General features: G+C 35.4%; 2 protein-coding genes across 2 annotated transcripts; one reads left to right on the forward strand and one right to left on the reverse strand.

The window, feature by feature from the left end:
- Positions 1 to 614: 614 nt before the first annotated feature.
- On the forward strand, positions 615 to 9282 carry LOC140813521 (putative ABC transporter C family member 15). The gene is made up of 11 exons (XM_073172027.1): positions 615 to 825; positions 3115 to 5456; positions 5579 to 5665; positions 5945 to 6592; positions 6676 to 6840; positions 7000 to 7294; positions 7420 to 7634; positions 7709 to 8014; positions 8286 to 8349; positions 8443 to 8682; positions 8788 to 9282. Exons 1-11 carry the CDS (start codon positions 792 to 794, stop codon positions 8913 to 8915), a joined length of 4524 nt encoding a protein of 1507 aa, XP_073028128.1. The 5' UTR covers positions 615 to 791; the 3' UTR covers positions 8916 to 9282.
- A 771-nt stretch (positions 9283 to 10053) lies between these two features.
- LOC140813882 (serine/threonine-protein kinase BSK2-like) lies at positions 10054 to 16065 on the reverse strand. The gene is made up of 10 exons (XM_073172673.1): positions 15755 to 16065; positions 14976 to 15196; positions 14269 to 14404; positions 13927 to 14060; positions 13519 to 13624; positions 12533 to 12618; positions 12175 to 12363; positions 11650 to 11808; positions 11192 to 11305; positions 10054 to 10593 (listed from the first exon to the last, which is right to left on the reverse strand). Exons 1-10 carry the CDS (start codon positions 15834 to 15836, stop codon positions 10342 to 10344), a joined length of 1479 nt encoding a protein of 492 aa, XP_073028774.1. The 5' UTR covers positions 15837 to 16065; the 3' UTR covers positions 10054 to 10341.
- Positions 16066 to 16814: the final 749 nt, after the last annotated feature.

The raw sequence follows: 16814 nt of genomic DNA on the forward strand, positions 1-16814 counted from the left end.
AACAAAGTTCAAAGTGTTAATTTGTCATATGTTTTACATATTATATATATAGTTTATATATATATTTCAATGAGATACTCCCGAAAGTTAAATACGTAGAACATTATCATGTGATATATTATCAATATAGCTACATAGTAGTAGATATATATATATATATATAAATTATAATATAGTAGAAAACCATATACCATTCATGCTCAAGAAACTAAAACGGCAATTGGCAGAGCTCTAAGGGCGAAGATGACTACATACACTTTAGATATATATAGTATAGTCGATGTAAGCCCCATTTATATGAGGCATGAACATCCCTAAGGTAGGCTCCTCTTTAAGCCATTGATGTCCTAGATGTTGATTATAAAGAGTATGTCCTATGTGAGCCGATGTCTTGAATCGGATTTTATATATGAGCTTTGGTCTTCACACCTATCCATATTCACAATAAAAAGTAATACTCTTAGTATAAAAAGTAATATTTTTTCATGGATGACTCAAATAAGATCTCTGTCTCACAAATACGACATGTGAGACCGTCTCACACAAGTTTTTGTCATATATTAAATACCTAATAAACACAATTATTGGTGGTGTAATATGGTGACCTCTTGTTGTGCTTCCAAGCTCTCCACCTAGTCTCTCCCTTGTGTGTGTGTATATATATATCGATCAATATCGCCTCTGTTGAATATAGAAAAACTCATTTCTTCCCAATCTTTCTCTCTGTTTTTCCCTCCTTTTCTTCTTCTTCTTCTTCTTCTTTGTTTTCATAGTTCATTACAGAGGAGAAAATGGTGTTGGAAGAGATTCTATTCAGCAGTTCACGTAAGCTTTATTTGTTTATTTCCGCTTCCCGAGAACTCGAAATTATATGTTTTTATTGTTGCCGGAATTTAGTGAACATTTAATCTGATTTTTATGAGAATGTTTGATGCCAGATGTTTATAGATTCAGCTGCTCTCATACACTCTCCCAAAAGCTTGAATTTATCGACTTCATCTATCCCAAGTAATATTATATATTCTACAAGAAAAATCTTATAAATCGTCTCATGAGTCAATTTTGTGTGACGAATCTCTAAATTGACCAAACTCAAGAAAAAAATAATAATACTTTCAATTTCATATATATATTGGGTCGAACGATCTCACATGTATAAATTTGTGAGATTGTTTTATAAGAGATGTATTAATTTATCTACGTGGGACGGTGTGATATATTTTAGTTATTTTTAAATTATGTTCATCGTATTTTAACGTAATCTAAACATTTTTTTTGAATAAACAAGATATATAAATAAACCAAATCTGGAATAAGTAAAGAGGAAATTAAATAGAAGAATGGAAACAGTTTTCCTAGTTATGATATTTGGTAAATTTCATTTTAAAATAAGTCATTCAAAGGAATAAATAAATATTGGTTTTAACTAATTTAGATCCAAAACTTTTCGATAAAATTCATGCTTCGATAATAAATATTATATATATATATATATATATATATATATATATATATATATATATATATATATATATATATATATATATATATATAATATATATCTCCATTGATGTCCCTTTAATTGACGTTACGTGTGCGCCGCGTTAGATGTATGCATCAAACTTTGATTTATAAATCGATGTAAGAAATAAATTTAATTATTAAAAATTAAATTAGTAAGTGAATTTATTTGGTTCATAGTAATATTATTTTTAAAATGATATTGATTTAAAAAATAAGATGATTTTTTATTTTAAATTTCCCATTAGGATCCAACAAATAAAACAAAACGAGAGGGCATGAAATCAACCCACACTTTCAAGGAAAAAGAGAAAACATGCACTTTAGATAATTTGTCTATTTGCTCGTGGCCCTTTGTTCTTTACACTTCACAATGGATGAATGAGTGAATAGGAGGGATATTATTATGATAATTGGTTTGGTATTTGTCGTTTGAATTCATAAATATAAAAATACTTAGGGATATTAATTTAATTTAACTATTTTTGGTTCGTATTACGTATTTTATTTATTATTTAATATTGAAGAATATTGTGTGATTTTTTTACTTTTTTATTTTTTTACCATTGATATTTTGTCTAAATGGATTTATTTATTTTTTCAATTAGAGCAATGAAAAAGTCAAATTAAAAGGTAATTATTGTGTACGAATTAGCAAATTGCGGAACTAGAGACTTTTCACATTTGCAAATAAGTGGCTATTGTGTAAATGTCTTCATTGAATAGATTTATTAATGATGTTTTTTTTTAAATGATAGACTTTTGTATAGTCGTCAGATTTTTATAGAGTTAGGAAGATTTCTATAGACATTTATACATTTTTTCATAGAATTCAATGGATTTTATATATGAAAAATAAAATAAAATTGACATTTTATAGTCGTATTTTATATTTTAATTCTTGTCTTTGATGATTTTCATTGTGTCGTTAAAATTCTATTAAATTTGTGAATATATTAAACTTTTATAGAGTTTTTAAAAATCAATATTCAATATGACTTAACTTTTTAAAATTTTATTACGACTGAAATCGTATAAAATCTTGATATCTCTAAATTTTTGAACTGCGCCGAATCTTTGAAAATCATTAATATCTTTGAAAATCATTAATTCTCTAAAACTAAAAACACCTCATTGTAGCCGGAGTAGGACTCTCCTCATAATAAATAGAAGAAGATGACACGGCGAATTAGATTTGCTAATCAAAGAAACGACCATGACACGAGGTTGCTGGAATTAAGATTTAAAAATTAGGTTTTGAATGATTTTAGTTAAAAAGAAAGTTTCAAGTTCGATTAGAACGAATAAAAGAGTCTGAATTCAAATATTCAAAGCAACCCAAATAAAATATAGTGAATTTGGATGTTAATATTAGTTTTTAAACGATTATCTTGAAATCCAGTTATAGGTGAATAAAATTAGTCCAAAATTTGATATGAGTTTGGATTGCAGACAGTATTATTCCACTGAATTGAACTGTGTACGTGTGTATATATGTATGTATGTTGCAAGATTCTTTAGGACTAAACAAGACAGATAATTCATGTTGTTTCCAAATTATTATTGACTGTTGTGTTGTTTTCTGATGAACAGATTTCGAATTTAATCGATTTCGGATAGCATGGCCAGAACTAATCTCTCCCTGCTTCTGGGAAGATGCCAGCATAACTTTGCAGCTTGGATTCCTCGCTCTATTGTCATTCCACTTCGTAAAACATGTGGCTTCGATCTGCGCAGGCAGAAAGAAAGTTAATGGCGTCGAAAAATATCCCACAGATTATAGATATGGCTTCTCTTACAAACTTAGCATCATCTGTTCCATTATAATGCTCGGTATTCATTGTGTGATGGTGCTGGTGTTGCAAAGAAGAACGATAACTCAATGCGAATCCACAGTTCCATTTGTGGTCTCCAGGATTATGCAAGTGGTATCGTGGGTGATCACGCTGATTGTGCTGTACAGAATCAGAAACAGAACACACCTCAAGTTTCCGTGGATCTTGAGATTCTGGTGGACGTCTAGCTTCTTGTTATCCCTTGCTCGGGTTGTGGTTGATGTGCATTGCATTACAACGAACAATGATCGCCTTAGAATGCAAGACTATGCTGATATGATCGGTTTTCTTGCTTCTGTCTGCTTGTTAGGTGTATCGATTAGAGGAAAAACAGGCATAGGGTATGGCAGTTTAGCTGATTTCACGGTTCCACTTATCAATGGGGTTAAGGAAAAGCTAGCTGGAGTAGAGAGAGAGAGTCCTTACGGCAGTGCCAGTCTTGTCCAACTAGTCACATTTTCTTGGCTCAATCCATTGTTTGATCTAGGGATTAAGAAGCCAATTGATCAGGATGAAGTCCCAGACGTCGATGTTAAGGATTCTGCGGGTTTTCTATCCAAGGATTTTGATGAATGCCTTGAGTATGTCAAGAAAAACGATAAAACTGCAACCCCATCTATTTACAAGGCAATGTACTTGTTTGCAAGGAAGAAAGCAGCAATTAATGCACTTTTTGCCATCACAAGTGCTGCAACTTCTTATGTAGGGCCATACCTTATAAATGACTTCGTGAGTTTCCTAAATAATAAGAAATTTAGGACTATAGAAAGTGGTTACCTTCTTGCGCTAGGATTCCTCGGAGCAAAGGTGGTCGAGACGATAGCACAAAGGCAGTGGATTTTTGGAGCTCGTCAGTTGGGTCTTCGGCTTAGAGCTGCTTTGATTTCTCACATTTATAAAAAAGGCCTAATCTTGTCAAGCCAATCCCGCCAGAGCCGAACCAGTGGAGAGATCATGAATTATATGAGTGTGGATGTACAAAGAATCACAGACTTCGTATGGTACTTGAATACACTTTGGATGTTACCAATACAAATCTCATTAGCACTTTATATTTTGCATATGAATCTAGGAATGGGAGCTCTAGTTTCTTTAGCTGTAACAGTAATCATAATGGCTGGAAACATACCATTAACAAGATTTCAGAAGAATTACCAGACAAAGATAATGGAAGCCAAGGATGATCGTATGAAATCAACATCAGAAGTTCTTCGGAATATGAAGACACTTAAATTGCAAGCATGGGATAGTCATTATCTTCAGAAGATAGTAAGTTTAAGGAAAACAGAACACAATTGGCTTTGGAAGTCACTAAGGTTGACAGCATTATCGGCATTCATCTTCTGGGGTTCACCGGCCTTCATTTCAGTTATTACATTTGGTGGATGTGTTTTGATGGGGATTCCGCTCACAGCTGGGAGGGTCTTGTCTGCACTGGCTACCTTTCGAATGCTTCAAGATCCAATATTCAATCTACCGGACATGCTTAATGCGATTGCACAAGGGAAAGTTTCAGCGGATAGAATTTCGTCCTACCTGCAAGAAGATGAGCTTCGGTCAGACGCAGTCCAATTTGTTCCGAGTAATGAGACAGAATTCCACGTAGAGATCGATCATGGAAAATTCAGATGGGACACAGAAGCACAAAATCTAACACTTGATCAGATACAGCTGCAAGTAAAAAGGGGAATGAAAGTGGCGATATGTGGAACTGTTGGATCTGGGAAGTCCAGTCTACTTTCCTGCATACTTGGTGAGATGCAGAAACTGTCGGGAGTGGTGAAGATCAGTGGATCGAAGGCTTACGTTCCTCAGTCTCCATGGATATTGACTGGGAATATAAGAGAAAATATCCTATTTGGAAAGCCATTTGTAAATTCCAAATATGATAAAACAATCAAAGCTTGTGCCCTGATAAAGGATTTTGATCTATTTGCTGCTGGAGACTTGACAGAAATAGGAGAAAGAGGGATAAATATGAGTGGAGGCCAGAAACAAAGAATACAAATTGCTCGGGCGGTATACCAGGATGCTGATATATATCTTCTTGATGACCCTTTCAGCGCAGTTGATGCTCACACAGGCACACAACTCTTTCAGGTTAGTGACTTTGCTGCCAGTTGGATGTAGAGCAATTGTTACAAATTTAATGTTGTGCTGACAACTATGGCAATCATGTACCGTGGAAAAAACTGATTAGATTTATTATTTGTATTCTACAGGATTGCTTGATGGGGGTCCTCAAGGACAAAACGATATTGTATGTTACCCACCAAGTTGAATTTCTTCCTGCAGCTGACCTCATTCTGGTATGCAACAAGAAACATACAATGCCAGTTCTTGTGTTCGGTCAAATAAACCATAAAATGTCAGATCTCCTATTATTTGAAGAAATTTTAGTGGGATTCTTTATGTGCTCATCGTTGCACATATCGGAACATATGAAATAAAAACAAGCACTGCAACATGGAATACCTAGACTGTAGAAACAGCTCTATTTTTCATATTTGTTCCGAATGAACTATAGTTTAATACAATAATTTCCAGATATACTCAACATTTTCACATCATAACCAAAATATTGACAGGTGATGCAACATGGAAAAATAGTACAAGCTGGGACTTTTGAGGAACTTTTGAAACAAAATATTGGGTTTGAAGTTCTAGTTGGAGCACATAGCCAAGCTATAGATGCGGTCCTAACAGTTGAAAGCTCGAGTAGAACCTTTGAGTGCGTCGTTGTTGACAATGAAACAGACACAGACACCAATACAAATCAAGAATTCCTTCATACTAAGCAAAACTCTGAGCATAGTCTATGTGTTGAAATAACTGAGAAAGAAGGGAGACTGGTGCAGGATGAAGAAAGAGAGAAAGGAAGCATTGGAAAAGAAATATACATGTCTTACTTGACTACTGTAAAAGGTGGTGCCTTAGTTCCAGTCATTCTTCTTGCGCAAACATCATTCCAAGTGTTACAGGTTGCCAGCAACTATTGGATGGCCTGGGCTTGCCCAACAGGAGGGGATAAGCCAGTGGCTGGAATGAAGTTTGTGTTGCTTATTTATACACTTCTTGCTGTTGTTAGTTCACTTTGTGTCCTAGTCCGAGCCTCTTTTGTCACTATAGCAGGTCTTCAAACATCAGAAAAGCTATTCAGCAGAATGCTGAATAGTATTTTCCGTGCTCCAATGGCATTCTTCGACTCTACACCTGCAGGAAGAATCTTAAACCGGGTAAGTAGATTAGAGTAGATCTATATTTGGTAAACCAATTTTAAAATTTTCAGGGCATCCTCAAACATTAACGCTGAGAACAGGCTTCCACAGACCAAAGTGTCCTGGATTTAGAGATGGCAAACAAATTAGGTTGGTGTGCTTTCTCGATAATTCAGCTTCTTGGAACTATTACAGTGATGTCACAAGTTGCATGGGAAGTATTCGTCATTTTTATCCCAGTGACAGCTATATGCATTCGATACCAGGTAAAGTACTGTTTTTAGCGCTATTAGGCATAGGACTTTGCCACCAAATTATTGTATTTGTATGTATTAAAACGCATCCTTTACCTTCGGAATCATTTATTCATACTTTTCTTGCAAGCATTAGAGAACATGAGATTCATGATTGTTTCGAATTTTCAGCAATATTACATACCAACAGCGAGAGAATTGGCTCGTCTAGCAGGGATTCAAAGAGCCCCAATCCTCCACCATTTTGCAGAATCACTTTCTGGAGCAGCATCAATTCGAGCTTTTAACCAACAAGAACGCTTCACTGATGCAAACCTTTGCCTCATTGACAACCATTCAAAGCCATGGTTCCATAATGTATCAGCAATGGAATGGCTTTCTTTCAGATTGAACCAGTTATCCAATTTCGTTTTCGCCTTCTCATTAGTTTTGTTAGTTACTCTCCCAGAAGGAATCATCAACCCAAGTACGCATAACATATTATGATGCTTATGTTTCTATATGTAGCAACAAATTTTTCTACGGCTAACCAGAATGATCGAACATGGTTTTAATTTCTGTTGATTTTTACTCATGGACCCTTTTTCACAGGCATCGCTGGGCTGGCAGTCACTTATGGAATAAATCTAAATGTTTTGCAAGCTTCAGTCATATGGAACATATGCAACGCAGAAAATAAAATGATATCGGTTGAACGGATTCTTCAGTACTCAAACATTGCAAGTGAATCCCCCCTCGTGATTGAAGATAGTAAACCACCAGCATACTGGCCAGATATCGGAAAAATCTGTTTCAAAAATCTACAGGTAATACTTTCACATGTTCATCTTGTCGAGCTAAGTCAACATGTTGGGGTCCGATTCAATGCATGACTATGCAGATACGCTATGCCGAACATCTACCATTTGTCTTGAAAAATATTACTTGCACATTCCCTGGAAAGAAGAAAATTGGGGTAGTGGGAAGGACAGGGAGCGGTAAATCAACCCTCATACAGGCCATCTTCCGAATTGTAGAATCTGGAGAAGGCAGCATCATCATTGACGATGTTGATATATCAAAGATAGGCCTTCAAGACCTGAGATCAAGGCTCAGCATCATACCACAGGACCCAACCATGTTTGAGGGAACAGTTAGAGGGAATTTTGACCCTCTAGAGCAATATACTGACAATGAGATATGGCAGGTACATGACTATAATCTATAACAATATAGCCTCCATGTGGCAATCACCTGCAAGGCAAAATCTTGCTTTACTGCAATGCATTAAACTTTTAAAATAAAAGTCACTTCAAGCATTGACACAACGCTGTCATCACCCAAGTGAGCAAAAACTATAAGCTTTTAACTGATAGGTAAACAACTTCGTCGCTTTGTCAAAATCTGTGAACAAAATAACCCATTCAAGAAATTCCATTGGATATAAAAAGTTGTTTCTGAGTTAGCTTTCTTTTCAGGCATTGGATAAATGTCAACTAGGATGTGTAGTACGCCAGAAGCCTGAGAAGCTAGAATCTGCTGGTCAGTTTTTTTAATTTTTACTGCCAGTTGTTCAATTTCAATCAAAGTCGTTACTCTTTGAACTAAACAAATTAAAACATCTGACATTGACAGTGGTTGAAAATGGAGATAACTGGAGCGTTGGCCAGAGGCAGCTCTTCTGTCTTGGAAGAGCTCTACTAAAGAAAAGCAGTATTCTTATTCTAGATGAAGCAACTGCATCGGTTGATTCTGCAACTGATGGGGCGATCCAAAAGATTATAAGTCAAGAATTTAAAGATCGTACTGTTGTCACTATAGCTCATAGGATCCACACCGTTATAGACAGTGATCTGGTCTTGGTTTTGAGTGATGGTAAGAACCATCGTAAGAAATAAATTTCCTAGCGTGTTTTCAAAATATACTCCTACTTAAACGGTATGAATCTTAATGCATGACTGTTGTTTTACTCTTGAGCAGGCAGAATAGCAGAGTATGACACACCAGCCAAGCTATTGGAAAGGGAAAATTCTTTCTTTTCCAGGTTAATTAAAGAGTATTCCATGAGATCACAGAGCTTCAACACCAAGTTGCAGCAAGAACTTTGATCCCCCCAAAACTCCGGAAATTTAACCAAGCATTGGCTCGAAAGAAATTATTCTAGTTCCGCCATACATTTGTCAGAAAAAATTCCAACATGTTTTAAACAACGGTATCTTTGGCATATCCTTCCGGGCTTTCCAGCTTATCAAGAAGCAATTCTACCTAGCAAAGCTGCTGGGAATTAATCTATGGTTTTACAGCAAATAAGATTAAGAAACGTTCGCAAAGTTGCATGAAATTGCTAAGAATGCCACGATTTCATTTTGAAATCCTATTTCAAGTATTACACCACATTTGATACCACATCTTTCGTGCTCACCGAATGTTCATGTCGGACACTGATTAAATACAATATAGATGATTTTCACAGCATTTTACCTTCAATCTGAAGGGAACTTAGCCATACCTGAAATTCACCAAAAATAAAACTCCATGATTGATGGGAGATTTCCTCGTCTGGAAAAATGCACATCCCAGTTATTCCGTCTTCCGTAACAAATCCAAATGCAAATATGGGTGAACCGTGAACGGTGTTGAACCCCAATTAATCTGAAATCTGGACACCTTTTGAACTCGAGTTCGTGGCAAATGTTTGAGCTTGATAAACCCCGATAAATTAACTTCTGACCAAACAGCTCGAATTTCAACCATAATTTGAATTAAACTCGAAACCAAAATCCTTTGTTTTTTGAGTTTCAGATTGAGCTTCAAAGCAACTCGATGGAATAAGATTTCAAGCTCTTAACATAAAAACATATGAAATGCTCTAACTTAGTTTAGTTGCATAGTCTGAAAAGGAGAGACCAAAAGCACGAGAATATAAATATGCAAAAGATTACGACACTCCATTGATCAAACCCATTAATGAAAAGTCGACGTCGCCAGTTCATTTCAACTCAGCAACCAGATGATTCACACAAGTTATTTGTACGGTGATCCGTGACATGCTAGAACAAATTTTACGCGGGGGTTACAATTTTGTTACTGGAAAATTTCGATACAATGAGATTCAATTACACGCATTGCATTATTGCAATGACAATCTCACTGACGGGGATACAGACTAAACAATTTGACACTAAGATTCATTTAAGAGCGCAGTGTTATTCAGATTATGATCTTGGAGTTATTCACGAGACTTGATGAATAAAATATAAACACGATTTGAAGCACCAAATATTGCTGATGATTTCATCTCAATGTATAATCACAAGTAATAAATCCAACTCTCCATAACTTTGGCCTAAAAAGTGATTTATACATTTCTTTTATGGACCTACTTAACTACAACAAATATCATCAAACTTTGCTACAACAGGTCCAAGAATTCGATGCTCAATTCCTTGGACCAATCTTGCGAGGTGCATAGAAGAATCTAAATCCATCAGCAGCAAGAAAACCAACTTTCCAAGGATACTGCAGCGTAGTAGTTTAGCTAGGCCAACTATTTTGCTTCTTAGTTTCGAACGAGGCTCCGTCGTTTTGCATATCTTGAGCATCGGACTCCATTCCGAGTTTAGAAAGGGCCAGAGCTTGCATGTAGAAGGCTGTAGGCCACTCAGGCAAGCAAACTTGAGCCTGCATAGCGTCTCTCAATGCTAGTTCTGGTTGGCCTATCATCAAGTAGGAAAACGCCCGTCTCACAAAAACCGTGCCAGAGGGAACAGATATCATCGATACTAGCTGTGGATAGAGGATCAGGTGAAACGGTTTACAGGTCAGAATTTTGCTGAACTTTAAAGTTAAAAAAATACAGTGAGGATAGACTACAACATAATACAGGATTTACGAGGTTCGACCATAAAGACCTTCATCCATGACACAATGGTCCAAAGTATTGAAACTTCATCAAAATTTATTTGTTGTAATACAATCGTCACCTCTTCATATAGGTAAAAAAATCTACATGGTTTTAGGATAAATATGGTAGCAACATTTCCTATAACCAACCAGCAATCAAATTATATTAAATCTGATTCTACAATTTGCTTTTTATTTTCTAACAGAAACAGTAGAATGAACCGCTTATGAAATTTATTATCAGGTAATAACCCTTGAAAGAACTTTTAACTACAGCATTTGGGATGCTTATAGGACACCGAAAACCTGATCAGTGAGTTCAAACACATCGGCGGCAAAGCATACATATGATGATTTGCTTTGGTACCGAGAACTAATGATTTGAAGGAATTTATGAAGTCTCTTGCAGAAAGGAATTTAAAGTTGGCGTGGAAAAAGGCTACGCCATCAAACCAAATAAATGAGACCCAAAAGGAGAAACCTTGGAGTAGTAGTCAACTGCATTCTTGAAATCTTTGTCTCTAAATGCAATATCGCCAAATTTCTTAGTATTCAGCATATCCTGAACTTGTTGCGTCCATTCTTGGAAAGAAAGCTTCACCAATTACAACATAGAGTGAGCGTGCATGATACAAAAAATTCCTCTCATAAACACTAAATGGGAATAGATAACAAAAACATGTATTCAAAAGAGAGACCTAATACCAGCATAAGGAGAGGGTGCCAATTTATATTGATTAACATAAGATGACCTGACTTTCATTTGTTTAGTCAAGTATGTAGAACTGAGTGTTGTTGTCATACCAAAATTTATAGTTGACGATCATAGAACCAATCAAATTTTTTAAACCATGCATGAAGCTCATACAACATATTTCATAGTGTCACAAAATAAAAAATTATTAGTTCCTAACAAAAAAAGCGGGAAAATAATCTGACCTCATTGTCTGTACCCTCTTCATCTTTATAGCCTGTTTTGTGCAAGATGTCATGAACGGCAGAAAGGTCAATCCTCGCGCAAGCCTTTCCAAGAGGAGAAAACATGGTCGGAAGAACCACAGGGGTTCTTGTGAAACCCATTAGTACATGTGATGCAACCTAGAACAGCAGATATCTGTTTGTCGGTCAACCTTGTACACTAAGCTCAGTAGCTGGCCCCAGATGAAATTTAAATTGTAGAAATACAATGAAGAAGAGAACTCAATATTTACGTGAATTGGCCACGAAAGCCTACGTCAATGACCAAAGGGCTAAAACTCCATTACTCTTAGTTTAGCATACAAAATTCACCTTTTTATAAAGAGAAAAATATATCGAATACCTATAAAAGAAGAACTTCCCCAACACTAAATATAAAAATTTATCATAGTCTTAATAATATCAAATACAATTCCAAAACATTTTTCCCTCATTTCTAACAACTCTTCTCCATGTAATGACAGGTGAAAAAATTGTGAGCTTTACCTCCTTTTGCTTTTGAAGACGTGCAGCAGCCGTAAGAACAAACTTGAAATCAGGCCTTTCTCTGGCCTCATATTGGAGGCACTTTGAGGCAAGTTCAACCAATGCAGCAGCATCGTCATTAGCATATTGACCTTCCAGAGACGAGTCCGTTAGCAGCAGAACATTTTTTCCTCTGATCAAATCTAATGCCTGGAGGAAAAAACAGACGTGCAATTTTCTAGAGACCCATTGAAAGAACATACACATAAGTTTATTTTCATACATCGAAATATTAACTATTTATATAACGTCAATTGCTCATTTTGCACCACGTAAGTTATCAAAATATTAGCACTCTTAGCAAGGGAGGGGTAAATACATGGCTAGGTGGGATATGCTTTCCACTCAGAAGGTCCAGAAGAACGGTTCCGTAGCTATATATCACACTCTCTGGGATCACCCTGCCTGAAAAGGTACAAAGAAATGAAATATATTGTTAAATTATCAAAAAACCGAACAAGAACTCTGGTAATTCAATTACAAAACAAAGATTGCAAGATTTGATAATAACCAAATAAAAACAAAACAGTATAGAGTTCAAACACAAATAGAAATTATCTAAGGTAGAAAAGTATAAAAGTTGAAGTTGTTAAGAAAATAAGGCATAAAAGTGAAATTTTCAAACCGGGCAATGGCTGAAATCTGAATATGTTCCTACTTCAAGACACCAAAAATAGGTGAATTGCATAACGTACAGAACCAACAACCTTGCAGACCATGACACGAATTCCAATTTTGATTGCCAAGATCATTAAAAGAATAACTTGGCTGAAAAGGGAAAGAAACTGAGGACTGTACGATATGATTATATATTGCTTTCTCTAGCAAGGACAGACATCCAATCTTTCAGACCAGTCAAGATAGGCAAGGCACAGCCTACTTGCATCCATTACTTCCTATTTCTTCAAAAAGTATCAAATGGAAATGTACAAAATTTAAGTCATGACTTGTGATTCAGCATTCCATCAAATGGAGGCCAATCTTCACAACAAAGATGTATGAGAGCAATGGTCTTCTTAGTTACTTTTCAACTTAGTTTCGAATCTAGGCCACAGATTTACGCACAAATAATAGTGCAAGAAGACAAGATTCTAAAATTAAAAATTTCATGGATATGCATTCTATATTCAATAAAACTAATTGTAAACTCATTATACAAGTGGTGAAAGAACTGGTTCACTAGAACGAAAGTCCGGGTTTGAGTCACACAGAATGCATACGAGAATGAAACTCAAAAAACTATACACTAAACAAAATTCAAATGATGTGGCATAGTTCCAAGGAGTGGTGCTTACATGAACTTACCTGTACGCAAAAACTCAGGAGGAGTGTAAGCTAAATTGGTGCTATAACTCTTTCCATCCCTACTGTTTTTCATCAAGCCAAAACTGGATAGTCGGGGGTCACCATCCTGTACGTAAAAACCAATCCAATCAGACTTGTAAATCTCGATACATATTATTTGGTATCGACGGATAGAGCATATTTTTTATGTTTCTATGACAATTTAGATAGTTTGTGTCTCAAGTAAAACAACACCTAAGGGAGTATCATGAAGTTTAAGTTTAACATCCAAAAAGAAGTTTGTGTTCCAGAACTGAGAGATAAACATATCCTCTGTACTTTCCCATGCATCATAAATGCAGATGAGAGACTGAAAGAAGAGTAGAAAATGGCAATAATTGGAAAGAAACTTAATTTCAAGCTACTAACCTCATCAAAAAGAACTCTGTAAGCATTTAAGTCGTGATAGATTTTGAGATTTTCTGAATTGCAGTGGTCAAGAGCTTGTCCTATATGGTATGCAACTCTCACGCGCATTTCCCATGGCAAAGGCTGTTTATCCCCTACAATCAAACAAGTAAGAACACTGTAAGAGACTGCAAAATAAATTAAAAAACCATGTTTTACAACGCAAAATTTTCATAGAAATAGAGTGGCATCATGTCCAATCAGGGTTATGGGCTAACAGAGAATAAGCCTTAGAATGAAATCAAGGAAATAAAAATTGAAGTTAAGAATTATATCAGTCGAGAAAAATGAACGTGTTCATACAGTGAAAGAGATGCTTTGAAAGTGTATCATTGGGCATGTATTCGGCAACTAACAGGCGTTCATCCCCTCCTACACAACATCCAATTAAGTTCACTAATCTCTTATGTCTAACCTTGCCAACCCCAGCAGCTTCTGCCTGCAAATGAATTAGATCAAGAGCATCATTATTGGCAATGTGATTTCAAAGTCCAACAAAATTCTTCTAAGAAACAGATTTCCATAAACATAATTGTCGTTATAAACAATCAAGTGGTTCAGTCAGATAGAGCTTGTCTGTCAAAGACAAGTGGTCTAATTGATTGCATAGAAATGCAATGTATGCTTCCAAAGCAGATAAATCTATGATGCGAATCACACCATTATATATAACAAATAAATAATTCTGTCCCAGTAGATAAAAAAAGGGACCACAAATCCAATTTTTGGGAGGAGGATAATATCTGTGACAAAAATCAGTAAATTTAAATAACTTAAAATAATCCCACCCAAAAAAGAATCTACAACCATTACACCCCTAATATGCAACTGAAAATAGTATAATTGACACCAATTTAAAACTGATAAAGTGACAAAGAAATCCAACATAGGAGACATCAAGTCAAAGTACCAAGAACTACTTTTAGACCACCATAAAGAACACGGGGAATAAAAATTATGCAATGTGAATAAAAGGAGAGATCAATCCCCTTATGATGAAGAAAACCCACCACAAACTGCTGAGCATCAGGCCACGACTGCTTTGAGAAGCGCTTAATAGCAACAAGCCGATTACTTCGAAGTTTCCCTCTATAGACAACGTTAGGTGCCTTTTCCCCACTCTCTGAAACTATCAGCTCACTGCTGAATCCATTTGTTGCTGCACGAAGTTCTGCAAGCCCAAATTCTTTGAATGCAGGGACTTGATCTTGATCCACTGTGTCACCATTCCCTTCAAGAAAAAACATTTAATGATCATAAAAGAATAAATACATCCTCGAGTTTTAACATGTAAAAGGTTGAACATTATACAACAAATACTGTGTACATGCCAAACAAACTATAAGTCCAAACCTATTACTTAAAAACTTAAGTCGAGGAGAAACGAATCAAAGAGGAACAAATCTGATCTTATAAGTTCCAAACTGTAATAAGGTTGAACATGGCTCTAAGCAAATAGGCATGAGTAAGTCGCACAAATGAGCCTGGGCAAAAAAAAATCTCTTTTTTCGGCAAAACTAGGCATCTCTGTGTATATCATGCACCCATTATTTCTGCAAATCTCCCCCATAAAGAAAATATAAGTTCAGACTCAATATCCACACACGAACTGATATGAGATGACAAGTCAATTCCGACGAATAAAACTTCTACACTTAAAAACCATCATTCACTAATTACTAACAATGTGAGAATCGTCTTAATCACTTGAAACCACACAAAAACACACACCAAAAATCCAATAAAAGAGATTGATGAGAAGAACAAAACAATGAGAAACAAGGAATACCCAGATCCGGTTTTGAGTCGGGCTGTGAAGATTCCTGATCAGGGGAGTGGACATTGGCAGTTTTGGACTGCAAACAACCCATCTTCAGCCCGCTCACGTTCACACTCACGTCTGGTACGAGCGTCTGAGTTTATAATATAGTTATATATATCCCCACAACATTTATGATTCTGAGCAAGAATTTTGATGGGTTTACAGAAACAAGACTCAAAAAGTGTGCATTTATCAAAGTAGAGAGAGGCCTGGGGAAACTCAAGTGTGTGTGTGTGAGATTGGAACAGTGAGAACACAGAAGGCAGGGAGTGGGGACTTGGTGTCACATGATAAGTGGATCGATACCACGTGAAGACACTGCCAATTCTTGTTATTATCTTACACTGTTTAATACTATTTATTAATTATTATTATTTTAGATAATTTCATATATTTTATTTCACGAGTGGATTCGATTTATAATATTTATAAAAAATTAATATTTTTGTCATAAAAATGATATTTGTTTTACGAGTTGGATCGAACATATGTGGTACAAAATCATTTCATGATACGATCTCATGAAATTTTTTTGTGATATACTTATGATATTTCGGGGATAAAAAAAAGGGGTTATTATTATGTTTTTATTATGAATGAGTCTCATATGAGATCATCTCACGGATCTTAATATGTGAGACGTGTCAATCATACCAATATTCACAATAAAAAGTAATACTCTTAGTATAAAAAATAATATTTTTTCATGGATGGCCCAAATAAATATCCGTCTCACAAAATACGACCCGTGAGAGCGTCTCACACAAGTTTTTGCCTTTTATTATTAATAATATTTTTAAATACAATAAAAAAACGTTTCATTTTATAAATAACATCGTATCATAACAATTTCATATAATTATCTAATATTTTATCGCAGTACTTAACTAGGCCAACAAGATTTATATTTGTCTTTGTATGGTTATCTATATATTATTCAACTAATATATATTAAAATTTTAACCTTTTTTCCCTAATGATTAGATTTAGATGTCCAATAATTTGATGTTGCTTTGTAAAGGAAAAA

This window comes from Primulina eburnea, chromosome 15, assembly GCF_022965805.1.
Source record: "Primulina eburnea isolate SZY01 chromosome 15, ASM2296580v1, whole genome shotgun sequence".
Classification (NCBI taxonomy): domain Eukaryota; kingdom Viridiplantae; phylum Streptophyta; class Magnoliopsida; order Lamiales; family Gesneriaceae; genus Primulina; species Primulina eburnea.